Genomic DNA, 19,382 nt, shown 5'->3' with positions numbered 1-19,382 from the left:
CAAACACGGATGCCACCATCATGATGCTGTAAACAAAACCTGGATTCATCCGAAAAAGTGACGTTTTGCCATTCGTGCACCCAAGTTCGTCGTTGAGTACACCATCGCAGGCGCTCCTGTCTGTGGCGCAGCGTCAAGGGTAACCGCATCCATGGTCTCCGAGCTGATAGTCCATGCTGCTGCAAACGTCGTCGTACTGTTCGTGCAGATGGTTGTTGTCTTGCAAACGTCTCCATCTGTTGATCCAGGGATCGAGACGTGGCTGTACGATCCGTTGCAGTCATGTGGATAAGATGCCTGTCATCTCGCCTGCCAGTGATACGAGGCCGTTGGGGTCCAGCACGGCGCTACGTATTACCCACCTGAACCCACCGATTCCATATTCTGCTAATAGTCATTGGATCTCTACCAATGCGGGCAGCAATGTCGCGATACGATAAACCGCAATCGCGATAGGCTACAATCCGACCTTTATTAAAGTCGGAAACGTGGTGGTACGCATTTCTCCTCCTTACACGAGGCATCACAACAACGTTTCACCAGGCAACGCGGGTAAACTGCTGTTTGTGTATGAGAAGTCTGTTGGAAACTTTCCTCATGTCAGCACGTTGTAGGTGTCTCCACCGGCGCCAACCTTGTGTGAATGCTCTGAAAAGCTAATCATTTGCGTATCATAGCATCTTCTTCCTGTCGTTTAAATTTCTGTAGCACGTCATCTTCGTGGTTAGCAATTTTAATGGCCAGTAGTGTAGTCACCAGTCCCTTCGCGGCGCAAAAAATTTAAGCTCCTGCGTCAATGCCTGTAAAAGGTACGGCCATTTATGTCATATATTTTGATATCTTGTCAGTACCGATATCAGAAACAAGCAAAATCGTCTAACTGCTCGATTCCTGCAACGGATGTACAGAACCAGCGGAGGGCGAGTCTGTTCATACTTACCCAGATTTTATGTCTATTTGATTTGTAGTTGATATATATATATATATATATATATATATATATATATATATATATATACCTGTGTGCGTATGTGTGTGTGTGTGTGTGTTTGTGTGTGTGTGTGTGTGTGTGTGTTCGTTATTGTAAATACAGAGTCAAATGTTCAAATGTGTGTGAAATCTTATGGGACTTAAGTGCTAAGGTCATCAGTCCCTATGCTTAAACACTACGTATCCTAAATTATCCTAAGGACAAACACACACACACCCATGCCCGAGGGAGGACTCGAACCTCCGGCGGGACCAGCCGCACGGTCCACGACTGCAGCGCCTGAGACCGCTCGGCTAATCCCGCGCGGCAAAGTCAGTGTCCCCACCGCCTTTGAGAAAACAGTCAAGTTATCAGAAGACGCCGTGTATCGAAATCATCCTCCGACATACTGGAAAGCATTACAATATTACATGTTTTACCGCATAAACTTCGTGATATCCGAATCCATACACGTTATAATAGAAGTGGATGTATGTCTGTAAGTACGTTCCACAGCACTACCTAAACCACAGGATCGATTTCAAGAAAACTTAGTGCATATATCACCTACTGTCTGAAAAGAACCACTGTGGGATTAAGTATCACCTACCTTTGATAGAAGTGCGTGTGGGAATGAAAAAGAAGCGTATTTCACTGCGAGACGATATTCATCTAGCATTTTTGCAAAATTTCAAACTTTTACGAGACTTTTTCTCGCTCACGCCCCCCCCCTCCCCAGAAAATGATGAAAGGAAAAAAAAATTTTTATCCCTTACTATATTTTTTCTCTGTTCATATAGCAACTGCCGCAACGGGCATGACTTTTCAGTTAGTTATATCTTTAACACTAATTCTGTTCTTAACATGTCTTGCAGTACGTGCAAAAATACTGTACATCGTTGTGCGACAAATAGTTCAGGAGATACGACATAATAAATACCCAGCTGCTTAAAAACAAATATGCAGAGCCAAATTTCCTAGAAATACAGGTGAAATATGTGTAAAAATGTCAATGAAATACTTTAGATATACAGTCATGAAAGAAAAACTCGTAGCACCTAGAAATAGTAGTGTGACAAACGAAAGTTGGCAGGCGTGTTTCTATATCTGAAAGACGGTGTCCATTCAAATTTCGCAGCAGTTGCATACGAGTTTCCGTTAAGTACACGCTGTAACGTTCGTGTGAGGTAGTTACCTTTGACATTGGACTTGATGAACTGATGTTGATCAAGAATGCCTTGACAAAGACGCCAATTTCAACACTTCACTGAGTTTGAAAGAGGGCGTGTAATAGGGCTACCCATAAGCTGAAGCTTCTTCTGCGATATTGCTGAAAGACTTGCCAGGGATGTAGCCACTGTACATGATGCTGGCAGGAACGTAGTCACTGTACATGACTGCTCGCAGCGGTGGTCACAGGAGTGTTCAGTAGCAAGGAGACCTGGCTCCGGACCGCCGCGTGGTACTACCGAGAGAGAGGATCATCGCTTTCGGCGTACGGCTCTGGCGCATCGTAACAGCATCTGCAGCAGCAGCTGAGCAGCAGTTCGCACCACGGTGACACAGTCAACCGTTACAAATCGGTTTCTTCAAGGACAGCTCAGACCCAGACGCCATATAGGGAGCATTGCACTAACCCCGAAACCAACGCCGTTTGCGACTTCAGTGGTGTCAAACGAGAGCTCACTGGAGGGCAGGGGTGACCTCTGTTATGTTTTCTCATGAAAGCTGTTTCTGCCTCGATGTCAGTGACGGCTGTGTGTTGGTTACAAGGAGGCCAGTTTAGGGTTTGCAACCAACCTTTTGCGTGTTAGACATACTGAATCTGCACCTGGTGTTACGGTCTGAGGTGCTGTTTCGTATGACAGCAGGAGCATTCTCACCGTTATTCCACGTAACCTGACTACAAATTTGATTCGACCCGTTGTGTTGCCATTCATGAACAGCATTCTTGTGGGTGTTTTCCAACAGGATAACGCTCCCCCAAGTACCACTGTTGTAGTCCAACATGGTCTACAGAGTGTCGACATGTTTCCTTGGCCTGCTCGATCACCATATCTGTCCCTAACCGAGCACATAGGGGACATCATCGGAGGACACTTCCAGCGTCGTTTATTGACCAACCAGGTGTACTAGCATGAAACTCGGTGTCACAAACTGACATCCGGCACCTGCACAACACAATGCATGCACATTTGCATGCTAGCACTCAAGATTCTGGCGATTGCACTGTTCATCAACGTACCAGCATTTCACATATGCAAATGCTCATGTCGCCTTCACATTAACGTTTGAACTTTTAGTGTTAATCACATAAATATGTTACCTAGAAAAAGTATTCCCCAAGTTTCATTACTCAACGTTAATTATTTTTTGTTGTTGCGATTTTTTTCCTCCAGTGTATGCGAAATACATGTTATATGTGCGTATTTTTACAAAGATGTGAGTAAAAGGCTCTTCCTGAACCCCTAAATTGATTTCAACCAAACTTGGTAGATATATTACTTAATTCATGGAAAGAAACACGTTGGGGTTAACACGCAGCAACCTCCTACTGGGATGGGGCGATAATGTGGAGAGAGCTGGGTGGGAAGGGGAGGAGGAGGAGGAGGAGGAGGAGGAGGATGAGGTGGACAAACAGAAAGGGTGAAGGAGAAGGAAGAGATGGTCGCAGGTGTGGCGGAAGCTGAGATGGACTAGTAGAACTGGAATAAGTACACACCCTGACAACACCGGAAACTCAGCTATCCATTTCATAAGTTGTTATTTGCCTGTGCGGGTTAAGGTGGAACAGATCTCTGAGTATTGTTGCTTAGCATGCAGAATTTTTGATTTCTATTTCGTCTATACCAGGAGTGCCCAACATTTTATATTACCTGCTCCACGGTATATGGGCGAGAGAGAGAGGAGGAGAGGACGGGTGGGAGGGAGGGAGGGAGAGAGAGACAGAGACGTCAGGCGGTATGGCGGATGGGTAGCAGGAGTTTCAGAGTCAGAAGATTAATTTTACCATAACTTTAGATAAACGGAACCTGACGATCTTCCAGCAGCAGCTTGAGAAAGTTGCAGTATTTGGACGGGTTACTCCTGTAACCGAAATATCAGATCTGAAGATGGTTCTAAAGGAACCGAAACCGGTCATTTGAATAAACATTTTGCAATCAAGACGGATTAAAAGTTACATCGTCTGATTTGTGTGGAACACAAGTTTTCGTTAAAATGTCGAAGCTGCTCTTGCAAGAAATTTAGTTACAGCCACATTATATAGATTATGTTCTCACGTCGCGCTTACTCAGTCTGACAGTGCTTGCCGCTTTACGGTACGCGCGTTTACTGTTCCAGGTCACTTCCGCCAGTACGACCATGGAATGTTCGGCAACCTGGAGAAGTACGGCAGCTTCTGGCCGCCAGACTACGACCTGAGCAAAATCACCGCCAAAGTGGCGCTCTTCTACAGCAACAATGACTGGCTAGCAGCTGTGAAGGTAACCTCGTACATCTCTGCTGCGTTCTGTTCACACACCTGCTCTCCTGTGGCTTTTTTGTGTTATCGCAATTGTGGTGGATGATGTCATATGATTTTCAGAGAAAAGTTCCATTAGCGGACAGTAAATAATGATTGTGCGGTAGCGTTCTCGCTTCCCACGTCCGGGTTCCCGGGTTCGATTCCCGGCGGGGTCAGGGATTTTCTCTGCCTCGTGATGGCTGGATGTTGTGTGCTGTCCTTAGGTTAGTTAGGTTTAAGTAGTTCTACGTTCTAGGGGACCGATGACCATAGATGTCAAGTCCCATAGTGCTCAGAGCCATTTGAACCATTTGAACCAAATAATGATTATCACCTAGCGTGGTGGCGCATTTGTTACGATATTGGGCTCCAAATCTCACTATAATCACATAAACTGCTATCTTCCTTAAAAAAACTACTCACTTATGCTTGAGTCATACTGATAAGGTATATTACGTAAAGGACATGATGAAAAATTAATATAATTTAGATGTTGGTTTACTTGTTACAATTTAAACAAATTTTACATTATTACATACATACTGACAGGTTTCAGATAGATTATATAATGGTAAGACAGAGATTTAGGACCAGGTTTTAAATTGTAAGACATTTCCAGGGGCATATGTGGACTCTGACCATGATCCATTGGTTATGAACTGTAGATTAAAACTGAAGAAACTGCAAAAAGGTGGGAATATAAGGAGATGGGACCTGGATAAACTGACTAAATCAGAGGTTGTACAGAGTTTTAGGGAGAGCATAAGGGAACAATTGACAGGAATGGGGGAAAGAAATACAGTAGAAGAAGAATGGGTAGCGTTGAGGAATGAAATAGTGAAGGCAGCAGAGGATCAAGTAGGTAAAAAGACGAGGGCTAGTAGAAATCCATGGGTAACAGAAGAGATACTGAATTTAATTGATGAAAGGAGAAAATACAAAAATGCAGCAAGTGAAGCACGCAAAAAGGAATACAAACGACTCAAAAATGAGATCGACAGGAAGTGCAAAATAGGTAAGCAAGGATGGCTAGAAGATAAATGTAAGGATGTAGAGGCTTATCTCACTAGGGGTAAGATAGATACTGCCTACAGGAAAATTAAAGAGACCTTTGGAGAAAAGAGAACCACTTGCATGAATATCAAGAGCTCAGATGGAAACCCAGTTCTAAGCAAAGAAGGGAAAGCAGAAAGGTGGAAGGAGTATATAGAGGGTCTATAAAAGGGCGATGTTCTTGAGGACAATATTATGGAAATGTAAGAGGATGTAGATGAAGATGAAATGGGAGATATGATAATGCGTGAAGAGTTTGACAGAGAACTGAAAGACCTGAGTCGAAACAAGGCCCAGGAGTAAACAATATTCCATTAGAACTACTGACACCCTTGGGAGAGCCAGTCCTGACAAAACTCTACCATCTGATGAGGGAGATATATGAGACAGGCGAAATACCATCAGACTTCAAGAAGAATGTAATAATTCCAATCCCAAAGAAAGCAGGCGTTGACAGATGTGAAAATTACCGAACTATCAGTTTAATAAGTCACAGCTTCAAAATACTAACGCGAATTCTTTACAGACGAATGGAAAAACTGGTAGAAGCCGACCTCGAGGAAGATCAGTTTGGATTCCGTAGAAGTGTTGGAACACGTGAGGCAATACTGACCCTACAACGTATCTTAGAAGAAATATTAAGGAAAGGCAAACCTACGTTTCTAGCATTTGTAGACTTAAAGAAAGCTTTTGACAATGTTGACTGGAATACTCTCTTTCAAATTCTGAATGTGGCAGGGGTTAAATACAGGGAGAGAAAGACTATTTACAATTTGTACAGAAAGCAGATGGGAGTTATAAGAGTCGAGGGACATGAAAGGGAAGCAGTGGTTGGGAAGGGAGTGAGACAGGGTTGTAGACTCTCCCCGATGCTATTCAATGTGTATACTGAGCAAGCAGTAAAGGAAACAAAAGAAAAATTTGGAGCAGGAATTAAAATCCATGGAGAAGAAATAAAAACTTTCAGGTTCGCCAATGACATTGTAATTCTGTCAGAGACAGCAAAGGACTTGGAAGAGCAGTTGAACGGAATGGACAGTGTCCTGAAAGGAGGGTATAAGATGAACATCAACAAAAGCAAAACGAGGATAATGGAATGTAGTCGAATTAAGTCGGGTGATGATGCGGAAATTAGATTAGGAAATGAGACACTTAAAGTAGTAAAGGAGTTTTGCTATTCGGGGAGCAAAAAAACAGATGATGGTCGAAGTAGAGAGGATATAAAATGTAGACTGGCAATGGCAAGGAAAGTGTTTCTGAAGAAGAGAAATTTGTTAACATCGAGTATAGATTTAAGTGTCAGGAAGTCGTTTCTGAAAGTATTTGTATGGAGTGTAGCCATGTATGGAAGTGAAACATGGACGATAAATAGTTTGGACAAGAAGAGAATAGAAGCTTTCGAAATGTGGTGCTACAGAAGAATACTGAAGATTAAATGGGTAGATCACAGAACTAATGAGGAGCTATTGAATAGGATTGGGGAGAAGAGAAGTTTGTGGCACAACTTGACTAGAAGAAGGGATCGGTTGGTAGGACATATTCTGAGGTATCAAGGGATCACCAATTTAGTATTGGAGGGTAGCGTGGAGGGTAAAAATCGTAGAGGGAGACCAAGAGATGAATACACCAAGCCGATTCAGAAGGATGTAGGTTGCAGTAGTTACTGGGAGATGAAGAAGCTTGCACAGGATAGAGTAGCATGGAGAGCTGCATCAAACCAGTCTCAGACCACAACAACAACATACAAAAAAATCTCTACAATGATGTATGTTCCGGCCATTAGTGAGCTATTGCGCTTTGGCGTTTTACTTAACGTATAAACTGACACCTCCGGAAATCATTAGCCTAGAGTTTTGCTTAGAATACAAAAATTTGGACTGTGGTATCTAACTGAGATTTACAAGTACATTTGTTACAGTTTGAACACTTCGTTAGTGTCTTGCTGTCACAACCTGATGGGCATAGTTTGCATCTGGCACGATTGCAGTTTTGGTTGTATCACTGGAGCTTGCTGTTGACGGACTTCCTGTTTGTATCTTTCTAACCGTGGCCGCTGACTACATTTCGTGACACCATTTTTTAGTTTAAATGTAAGGAGTAACTGGGGGTCCCTGCAATTCATCGAGAAATATTCTTCTTATGTAAAGAACTTTTTTCCACCCTGGATTGACGCGCGTAGTAGCCGCTCGGTCTGAGGCGGCTTGTCACCGTCTGACTCCTCCCCCCTCGTCAGAGGTTCGAGTCCTTCCTCGGGCATGGATGTGTGAGTTGTCCTTAGCATAAGTTAGTTTAAAGTAGATTAAGTAGTGCGTAAGCTTAGGGACCGATGACCTCAGCAGTTTGGTCCCATAAGATATTTCCACCCTGGATTTTTTTCCCTCCACAGCATTGTGGTCAGAATTATCAATAATATTGTGTTAGATGATTATTGACCATCGGTTGGTTTTCCTCTTGTTCGTGTAGGAGCCAATAACCTTCTCTAATGTGTAAACTGCTCCCTTTACTTACATTGTAGTGCAATATCATTTTCGGTTTCTTGTCTTCTCTATTGCTTATTTACTCACTGTTCTACATTGAGCTCATCACGACAACCTCTTTGTCCTTCCGTGGAACATTGTTCATAGCAAAAAAGAACTGTGAAGTGCGAACATCATCTTTGCTTGATATATTATTAGGGAGTTCAGGTTTATTTTTTCTCACCGAACTCAGCATTGTGAGTTATCTTATGAGATGTTCTTGACCTAATGCATATGATGCGAAGAAAATGTCACATTTGACATTATGCCCGTTTCTCCATGACCACCCTCATACCTTGATTTTTGCCAGGTGCTTATCCAGGTAATTTTTCTGTATAAATTTGTGTCTTCATAATGTAAGAAGTAGTACTACTGGACAGTGTCCATATTTTTAACACAATATTTCAGTTTTTTTTCTGTATATATTGTTTGAATAGACAACGTCCTCGAAAAACCACCAATTGTTTATCTACGGTGTGACAACTGGGAGTTTACTCTTCGCGTTCTTCCATCAAACTTGTCATCGAAACGAAACACACGTGAGATGCAAAAGAACCGTTTCAACGACATTGCGGCAGGGAATGGCTCTACCTGTTTCTGTATCCAATAGGCTCTTTGTTGAATCGCCAAATGATTTGTATCATACCAGCCAGTAATAAAAGGCCATTACAGGCTTCAAGTGCAATTTCAACTAATGCTTCAGAGCTATGCCCATAAACTCTTCGGCCCTCAATATTATCATTTCCACCACAATACTCTGAGTATTATCGTTCGTCATAACTTGAAGAGATTATTTTGTATCACATGCTCTTGTCGGATCAGGGGTCAGTTTTATAAAATCTTTGCATTACATACTGATCCAGTTTGCGGGAAAGGTTCTAAGCCCCACATAATTTTTATGTCTTTAGACTGAATCAAGTGAACAGTTTATACGTTGTTATTTGAGGTATCAATATCTGAAATGTCTTCTGAAGCAGATGAAGGATGAATGTTGTCATCACTGGTGTGGTTTTCATCTTCAGAAATATCCTCCTCGCTGTGAGATGCATTTACTAATAGTTCGAATTCCTCATCGGAAAGAACTCGTTTTGTCATGATAAATTACTACCATAGGAACATAAACGGCTTCTGCACACAACAATTAATAAAATGTAACTGTTAACGATAGTGTGTTATAATAATTTGAACGTAATCAACGACTTGCATTATTGCATAACCTTCGCGCATTTCAACAATAAGGAATAAGATATTTACTCCGTCATAAAAACCATTATGCATGTACCTCAGGCGTGCAGAAATAAAACTTGACTATGATCATACTAAAAAGAGTGTAAGGCAGGGATGTAGTCTTTCGCCCCTACTGTTCAATCTATACACTGAAGAAGCGATGATGGAAATAAAAGAAAGGTTTAAGACTGGAATTAAAATTCAACCTGAACGGATATCAATGATAAGACTCACTGATGACATTGCTATCCTTAGTTAAAGTGACGAAGATTTACAGGATGTGTTGAATGGAATTAAGAATCTGACGAGTACAAAAGGGGACAGAATAAATCAAAGAAAGACAAAAGTAATCAGAAGCAGCAGAAATAAAAACAGCGAGAAACTTAGCGACAGGATTGGTGATCACAAAGTAGGTGAAGTTATGGAATTCTGCTACCTATGCTGCAAAATAAGTCATGGCAGAGAGAGCAAGGAGGACGTAGAAAGCAGACCAGCACTAGCAAGAAGGGCATTCCTGGTCAGGAGAAGTCTACTAGTATCAAACATAGGCCTTAGTCTGAGGTAGAGATTTCTGGGAATATACGTTCAGAGCACAGTGTTGTATGGTGGTAAACATGGATTGTGGGAAAAGTGGAAAAGAAAACAACCGTAGATTTTGAAAACTAGTTGGACTGATAAGCTAATAAATGAGGAGGAGAAAGTAATTTATGGAAAACACTGACAAGAAGAGTGGATGGGGTGATAGGACATCCGTTAAGACAGCGCATAACTTCCATGGTACTAGATAGAGCTGTATAGTGTAAAAACTGTAGAGGAAGACAGAAATTGAAATACAACCAGAAAAAATTGAGAACGTTGGTTGTAGGTGCTACTGTGAGATGAAGAGGTTGGCACACGAAAGGAATTTGTGGCTCATAAAACCAGTCAGAAGACGATGTTTAAAAAAATTATATTTTCACATTCTATGACTCTTTAAGCCCTATGTGTCACACTGACCTGAGGAGCAGAAGTGTAGCAAACTAAGGTTTAGCAAGGAGGAGACAAGCAGTTCTTTTAATTTCAGCTGTAAGGTACACAGAATGTTTAGAAAAACAAATTCATCAAGTATGGGGCAGTACAATTCAAATATCAAAAATTATGGAAAAATAAATTCATTTAGGGGTCAAGGTTTAAATTTAGATTTTCCACATTTTCCTTAAGTGGTTAAGGCTACATCAGTACTTTGAAAATGATAAGGACGAGTCCTGTAGGCAGTATCTATCTTCCTGCCTACAGGAAAATTAAAGAGACCTTTGGAGAGAAGAGAACCACTTGTATGAATATCAAGAGCTCAGATGGCAACCCAGTTCTAAGCAAAGAAGGGAAGGCAGAAAGGTGGAAGGAGTATATAGATGGTTTATACAAGGGCGATGTACTTGAGGACAATATTATGGAAATGGAAGAGGATGTAGATGAAGACGAAATGGGAGATAAGATACTGCATGAAGAGTTTGACAGAGCACTGAAAGACCTGAGTCGAAACAAGGCCCCGGGAGTAGACAACATTCCATTTGAACTACTGATGGCCTCGGGAGAGCCAGTCATGACAAAACTCTACCATCTGGTGAGCACGATGTATGAGACAGGCGAAATACCCTCAGACTTCAAGAAGAATATAATAATTCCAATCCCACAGAAAGCAGGTGTTGACAGATGTGAAAGTTACCGAACTATCAGTTTAATAAGTCACAGCTGCAAAATACTAACGCGAATTCTTTACAGACGAATGGAAAAACTGGTAGAAGCCGACCTCGGGGAAGATCAGTTTGGATTCCGTACAAATGTTGGAACACGTGAGGTAATACTGACCTTACGACTTATCTTAGAAGAAAGATTAAGAAAAGGCAAATCTACGTTTCTAGCATTTGTAGACTTAGAGAAAGCTTTTGACAATGTTAACTGGAATACTCTCTTTCCAATTCTGAAGGTGGCAGGGGTTAAATACAGGGAGCGAAAGGCTATTTACAGTTTGTACAGAAACCAGATGGCAATTATAAGAGTCGAGGGGCATGAAAGGGAAGCAGTGGTTGGGAAAGGAGTAAGACAGGGTTGTAGCCTCTCCCCGATGTTATTCAATCTGTATATTGAGCAAGCAGTAAAGGAAACAAAAGAAAAATTCGGAGTAGGTATTAAAATTCATGGAGAAGAAGTAAAAACTTTGAGGTTCGCCGATGACATTGTAATTCTGTCAGAGACAGCAAAGGACTTGGAAGAGCAGTTGAACGGAATGGACAGTGTCTTGAAAGGAGGATATAAGATGACCATCAACAAAAGCAAAACGAGGATAATGGAATGTAGTCAAATTAAGTCGGGTGATGCTGAGGGAATTAGATTAGGAAATGAGACACTTAAAGTAGTAAAGGAGTTTTGCTATTTAGGGAGTAAAATAACCGATGATGCTCGAAGTAGAGAGGATATAAAATGTAGACTGGCAATGGCAAGGAAAGCGTTTCTCAAGAAGAGGAATTTGTTAACATCGATTATAGATTTAAGTGTCAGGAAGTCGTTTCTGAAAGTATTTGTATGGAGTGTAGCCATGTATGGAAGTGAAACATGGACGATAACTAGTTTGGACAAGAAGAGAATAGAAGCTTTCGAAATGTGGTGCTACAGAAGAATGCTGAAGATAAGGTGGGTAGATCACGTAACTAATGAGGAGGTATTGAATAGGATTGGGGAGAAGAGAAGTTTGTGGCACAACTTGACTAGAAGAAGGGATCGGTTGGTAGGACATGTTTTGAGGCATCAAGGGATCACAAATTTAGCATTGGAGGGCAGTGTGGAGGGTAAAAATCGTAGAGGGAGACCAAGAGATGAATACACTAAGCAGATTCAGAAGGATGTAGGTTGCAGTAGATACTGGGAGATGAAGAAGCTTGCACAGGATAGAGTGGCATGGAGAGCTGCATCAAACCAGTCTCAGGACTGAAGACCACAACAACAAACAAAGGACGAGTCTCTTCTCCGTTACTGTCTAATCCGCTTGTGTGCTCAGTTTCCAATGTACGCAGGATGGGGCAATAAATCCTAACCTCTCATCCTTGACTATTGGAGCCAAAGACGGCAGCAGCCCGATGAACAAAATTAAATTCCTCCGAACTGTCATTTTCAGTTGGCTATGCATCTATTTAAGAGTTTGCGTAGATAGGCATACAATTTCCCTTAAGTGTACAGCAACTGCTATTCAGATGAATGAGAAACTAAAACGATCAGTACACACGTAACTTAGAGAATTAATTTCTTATGTACAAACATTTTGCCACATTTAAATTTTTTGTGCTTTTGCCAACTCTCTTCCCAAAACCACGTATAACTGCTTTGATTTTTGCGCATGCGAAATCTGTCTTCACCAATAACTAAACAACTTTTACACACAAAAACAAACGTTTCCCTTATGTATTTTTATTTTTGAAGCAATCTGAATGGCAGTTTCTCACTATTATCTATCACGAATGTACTGCACTCAGTCTATTTCTGATTTATTAATAAAATCCAATAGTCAACTTCGTTGTCAATAATTCTCTGTGATTTGGAGACTGCGACTGTTGATTACAAAGAACAAAAAGTAAACAGTTACCTGTGTCAGTTATAGTCACTTGACCTGTAATTAAAAAACTGTTATGATTATGTCTCATTTGGAAAAAGATTCTGAATTTTTCTCCTTTCGATTCTCCGGGAGTATTTCCAAGGGCGAGGTGACTATTCGAAAAGATTAATCAACCAACGAAAGGGTAACAATCTATAAGTCGAACCGTGGAATGCAAGAGGTCTAAATATGGTAGGAAAGCTCGAAAACATGAAACGGGAAATGCAAATGCCAAGTTTAGAGAAAGTAGGGATCATACGGATCAGTGAAGTGAAAAGGAATGAAGATACGGATTTGTGGTCCGTTAGGTTTATATCAACAGCAGCAGAAAATGGTGTAAACGGAGTACGATTCGTCATGAATAAGGAGATAGTGGGGAGAGTGAGTTACTACGAACAGTTCAGTAATAGACAGAACATATATGCCAACGTCACAAGCGTAAAACGAAGAGATAGAGGAAGTTTATGAGGACAACAACAGGTAACACAGTATGTAAAAAGGACGTGAAAATTTAAGAATTGTGGGGTATTGGGAGACGGTAGTTGGGGAAGGAATTGAAGAAAGAGTTGCGGAAGAATATGGGCTTGGTAGTAGGAATGAGAGAGGTGAGAGACTGACTTCTGCAACATATTTCTGCTAGTATCAGCGAACACTGTTCAAGAATAATAAGAGGAGGAGGTATACGTCGGGGATGATTCTGATACTGGATTGTAAGGCATACCCAGTTGTAGATATAGATTCATATCACAATGATGTTGAAGAACAGACTGAAGTACGAAGAATCGTCAGGAAGAATCAATGTGGAAAGCAGTGGTATAATGAAGTACTGGAGAATTATGAGTCTTATTTTAAATTCTCTAAGGTTGTAGATACTACGATAATGAATACCACACTTCAATTTGAAAAGGAATAGACAATTACAAAAAGGGAAATCGGAGAAATTTGCACAGAAAATCATAGATACAAGGCAGCTAATTGCGAGGAAACCTTGTCTAACAGAAGAGAAGAAAGCACGGAACACAAAAATGTCCAGTGAAAGACAAGAATACATCAGTATAAGACACTTAGGTATGAAATAAGTAGGAAGTGCATGGAAGCCAAGGCGAAATGGCTGCGGGAAAGATTTGAAGAACTCGAAAAAGAAATAAACAAATGAACGTCGGAAGTTCTGACTCAGCGTACGGAGAAGTCAAAACAACCTTCAGTGAAATTAAAAGCAAGGGCGGCAACATAAGGAGTGATTTTGGAATTGCACTGCTAAGCGCAGATGAGAGACCAGATAGGTGGAAAGAGTACATCGTAGGCCTATATGAGGGAAAGAAATTATCAGGTGACGTGACAAAACAAGAAGTTAGAACTGATGTCTAAAAGATAGGGAATCCAGTATTAGAGTTAAAAAAAATTGGAAGACTTGCGATAAAATAGAACAGAGGAGACAGATGACGCTTATAAAATCATTGGCGGAAGTGGCAATCGAAGTTGGTGTCTAGAACCTATTAGACCGGTGACCTACCAACAGTCTTTGGAGAGACATCGTTCATTCACTCCCGGTTATAGCGAGTGCAGATAATTTCGTGAACTATCGAAAAGTCAGCTAAACAGCTCAACCATCAAAGTTGCTGAGAGGAATAATATACAGAAGAATGGAAAAGAAAATTGAGGAAATTTTAGATGACGATCAGCCTGTCTTCAGAAAAAGTAAAGGCACCGGAAGGACGGTCCTGAGGTAGTGCTTGATAATGGAAGCAAGACTGAACAAAGATCAAGACAACTTCACATGATTTGTCGACTTGTAAACAGCGTCTGACAGTGTAAAATGGTGCAAGATGTTTCAAATGCTGAGCAAAATAGGTGTAAGCTATAGGGAAAGGCGGGTAATGTACAATACGTAAAAAAAAGCAAGAGGGATTGATAAGAATGAAAGACCAAGAATAAAGTGCTCTGTTTGAAAATGTGAGACAAGAGTGCAGTCTTTCGCCGCCACTGTTCACACTGTTCATTCTATATATCGAAGAAGCATTGGCGGAAATTCAAGAAAGGTTCAGGAGAGGGAAAGAATGTAAATGGTAAGATTCGCCGATGACACTGGTATCATGAGTAAAAGTGGAGAAGAATAAGAAGACCTGTTGACTGGAATGAACATGCTAATGAGAACAGAATATAAATTGAGGGTAAACTGAAGAAACAAGAATGAAATGAGTGGCAGATTTGGGATTAGCGATAAATTAAATACAAAAACTGATGATCATGAAGTAAATGGACTTGAGGAAATATTCAGCATTGGAAGCAAAGTAACACGTGACAGATGAAGAAAGGGGAACATGAAAAGCAGACTAGTGCAGATAGAGACGGAATTCCTGATCATAGAAAGTCTCCTAGCATCAAAAACAGAACCTTAAACTGAGGAAGAAATTTGCTAGACTATAGACCTAGGTGTGAATCATGGACTACGGGGAGACGAAAAAAGCGTTTCACAAATGGCGCTATAGAAGAATGTTGAACTTTAGGTGGAGTAATATGGTAACTAATGGAAAAGGTTCTCCGCAGAACCGTCGAGGAAAGGAGCGTACTGGAGATCACTGACAACAAGGGACAAGAAAACAGGGCATCTGTTGAGACGTAATGGAATAACTTTCTTCGTTCTAGAAGGAACTGTAGAGGGTAAAACTGACTGTAGACAAGACATAGATTGGAATATACCCAAAAACTAAGTGAGGACGGTGAGTGCAAAGGCTACTCTGAAACGAAGACTGGCACAAAATACGAAGTGGTGGAGCGCCGCATTAGACCAGTCAGAAGACTGAGGGAGGAAAAAGACGCCTGCTGTCTGCCTTACACTTTAGTTGACGTCAGTGAAATAATGCGACAACGAGTGACACAAATACTAATCGCTAGTGAAATGAAGTGCAAGGAGTACAACTGACCTCATCCAGAAAAAGAAATTCCCATAGAAGCCACTGGTCCGCCTGAAGACGACAGTCTATGCCCTGTTTAGGAGTCTTGGGAGAAGATAAAAGTGACTATACAGATAACTGTTTTAATTTTACTTTTATACCCGGTACTCTCTTGCACTAACTTTCATCTGTTTTACGATTCGTTCTTCATTACAATGTCTTCATTTTGTAGTTTCTTCGTTAATATTTCTTGTACGTTTGCTGTAGTGCTCCCGTACCAGTTTCATAAACTTCGTAAGCGGTGTGTTTTAAACCAGTTGCATTTTATTTTTACTTGAAGCTTACATTTCGTTAGTAAGAAATCAAGACCACTGTGATTATCTTGTATGTTGGCATCTAAAAAATCATATTATAAGGAACAGCCAATTGAAAACCGAACATTCACCACAACGGGACCATGCAATGACTGCATTTAAAAGTAATAAGTACACGCGTTAAGATATTTATCCCAATGGGACACTAGACGATCATTTACTATTTCATGGAACGCGGTCGGCTGCTGGCGAATCCACAGTGGCACCCTCTGCTGCACTTCCTGTTCCAACTGAGACCGACGTCCAGGCACGTCTTTCTTCAGCACGCCACCAAATAGGTGACAATCACACGTTGAAGGATCAGGGCTGTACAGAGGATAATGTAGTCATCTCAGCAAAATCGCTGAAGCGTAGTCTTCATCCGATCGACAGTGCGGGGGCGGCTGTTAACGTGCAACAGGATGATTCCGCGACAGCATTCCGAAAGCTCGAGAGCAAACGGCAAGGCCAGCAGTGGAAACATTCCACACCTCTCCCAGCAAAGAAATTCTAAGCTGTTAATACATTTTCCAGTAAGATCATGATGACTTTATTCTTGGACTGCAAGGCCCCTCTTCTCGTCAAGTTTCTCGAGCCTGGAACAACAATCAATGCGCAGCGCTATGACGACACTTTCCAGAGATTGAGGCCCGCCGTAGATTCAAAACGTCCTGGAATGCTATCGGAGAGAATGATCCTGTTGCACGATAACGCACGACTGCCCACTGACAATCGGATGATGGCAACACATCAGCGATTTTCTTGGGAAACACTTCAGTATCCTCTGTACAGCCCGGATCTTCAGCGGGTTATTTTCACGTCTTTGGTGAGCTGAAGAAAAACATGCATGGAAGTCGCTTTCAGTCGAACCAGGAATTGCAAGACTGGGTAAGGTCGTGGATCCGTCGGCGGCCGACCGCTCTCTACGAAACAATAAACGATCGTATCTTCACCGAATGGGATAAATGCCTTAATGTGTGTGGTGATTACTTTTGATTGGAGCCACTCAGTTGTTCCGTTTTGGCGGATGTTCGGTTTTCATTTGACTGCCTCTCATAAAATTCGGACAGGTGTTGTAAAACATCCTTGAATCCTTTTGTCAATACAATCGAAATGCACGCTTTCGAGAGCCTGAACAACTCCGGCGTTGGTTGCGGGCTGTTCACGTCGATGAAGGGACTAACTGACACTCTTCTCTTTACCAACTGTGCAGTATGAATGTGTGTCATTAACGACCATTACTTAAAAGTTTTACTTTCCAGTTATTGAATTTTTTTGGATGTGCATTCAGACGATTTCTGTTTATTGTTGCAGGATGTGGACAGACTGTACGACAAGCTACCAAATTGCATAGGCCGCTTCCTCGTATCGCTGGATTCATTCAACCACCTCGACTACGTATGGGCCATCCACGCTAAGGAACTAGTCTACGACAAAGTCATTAGCCTCATGAATAGATATTTGTAAATTGCTTCGCGTTCGAGGGACGCAAGCGCCTACATCCAAGATCGTACGCAATGAGGATGCCTACGCACACGTTTATCAGACATAATATTTTGTTTAATTTCCAACAAGAATAATTTCCAGTTATATTGGCTTATGTATTCAGACGTGTCATACAAGAAAAATTTCGATGTATATTAAAAATATAAATACTCCACTTCTGTTTCCATGCTGTGTCATGCTTTCGTTCTCAAGGAGTATGTCAAGGACTATTACATGTTTTCATATTTTAAATCGTTTATCCACGTATGATGTGTGTTCAACGTAGTAATTGTCAACCACTCGAAAACTTCTGATTATTTTACAACTCAGTAACAAATAAAAATTTAGTATTAACTGCATCGTCAACAAAATTTTATTTGCTGCTGCTGTAACCTGACCTCAAGAAATTAGTGGAGCCTTTTTCTACATTCGCAGTTCTCTCGTGAGAAGTTTCCTGAATTTCTCTGCTGTAACATATTATAGTCAATGCAAGTTGCATTGACTATACTGGCATACTTCTATTAGCTGTCATTCAGGGTGTTTTCATGAAGATGATACTAAGTTTCAAAGGTGATGGAAGAGGGAGAATCTATCTGTTCGACTTAAGGAAACTGGTCGCAGAAATAATTGTCTGGAAGGTTTAAGCGAAAAATACAAAAATGTCAAATTCATCGTTGAAATCCTGGCTATGTTAAAATCTAAGTCGACACAAGTTCATAAGAGTTTCATTTATCATTTACAACAGTTGTTCAAAATCGCATCGCTGTGAATATACAGCAATCGCGTCACAGAGCTCCGTCGTACCATTTCGAAGTACCTGGCGTTGTTCGAGGAACTTCATAAGTAGCGAAAATTATTAACAGATCGTTTGAAGGGACCGTTCACGAAACCGTACATCCACTTTCTAATCATCTTTCAGAGAACATCTGATGCACGTTTTTGCCAGTAATACCTGCAGAATGGGCTGAGCCTTTTATCAACCTGGAGCCGGCCGCGGTGGCCGAGCGGTTCTAGGCGATTCAGTCCGGAACCACGCGACTGTTACGGTCGCTGGTTCCAATCATGCCTCGGTTGGTTGGTCGGTTGATTGGGGTTGAAGGGACCAAACAGCAATGTCATCAGGCCCTTGTTTTGAATGTGGTCTGTTTAGGCAGTTTGACATCTCAGAAAAGCCAGACCGATAAAAGGGAAAAGGATAAGAAACGTAAAAGGGCAGTCGTGTCGTCAATGGTAAAAACAAAATGAGGGAAGTCAGCAAGAGAGCAACCCCAAGGCTATGCTAGAGGCAGGAAATATCCCATCTCTGAAGCAGTAGAGGCAAGATCACCTACTACTTAAAAGCGTCCAACCGCGAGAATGTAGAAGTGCGTATGGGAAAAGGAGACTAACTAATTCCAAAAAGTGATAAAACAGAGTAAAAGGGAAAGAAAAGAGGATCCTGGCCAGGGAGGGGAGTCGGGAATCTCCAAACACAGCTTAAGTGGGAGACACGCCAACCCTCACCGCTTTACCCCAACACCAGAATGAAATTAAAAACCTTGAAACTGAGAATAAAAACCACTTTCACGGAGGAAACTGAGACCCATTTCGACCATCCGGGAATCGTCAGCCAACATTTTACGTGCTTGCAGTACCACGAGCGGTAAGTACCTGGTGACTGACAAGTTCTGATTTGGAGTGTTGTGAAAATATTGCCTTCGCAAACTTCGTTTCGGAGGAACCATTCACCATTAATGACATAACGGAGTTTCTTA

At 41.5% G+C, this 19,382-nt stretch overlaps 1 protein-coding gene across 1 annotated transcript in view; it reads left to right on the top strand.

The window, feature by feature from the left end:
- The window catches only part of LOC126094694 (lipase 3-like), a 64,421-nt gene extending 46,469 nt beyond the window's left edge, over positions 1 to 17,952 (top strand). Inside the window, exons 7-8 of the mRNA XM_049909219.1 lie at positions 4,313 to 4,455; positions 17,458 to 17,952. Of these exons, the coding sequence (XP_049765176.1) occupies positions 4,313 to 4,455; positions 17,458 to 17,610 (296 nt within the window). The 3' untranslated portion in view covers positions 17,611 to 17,952. The remainder of the gene's footprint in view (positions 1 to 4,312; positions 4,456 to 17,457) is intronic.
- The last annotated feature ends 1,430 nt before the right edge of the window (positions 17,953 to 19,382 follow it).

This window comes from Schistocerca cancellata, chromosome 8, assembly GCF_023864275.1.
Source record: "Schistocerca cancellata isolate TAMUIC-IGC-003103 chromosome 8, iqSchCanc2.1, whole genome shotgun sequence".
NCBI lineage: Eukaryota > Metazoa > Arthropoda > Insecta > Orthoptera > Acrididae > Schistocerca > Schistocerca cancellata.
This window is presented reverse-complemented; position numbering and strand designations above follow the sequence as displayed.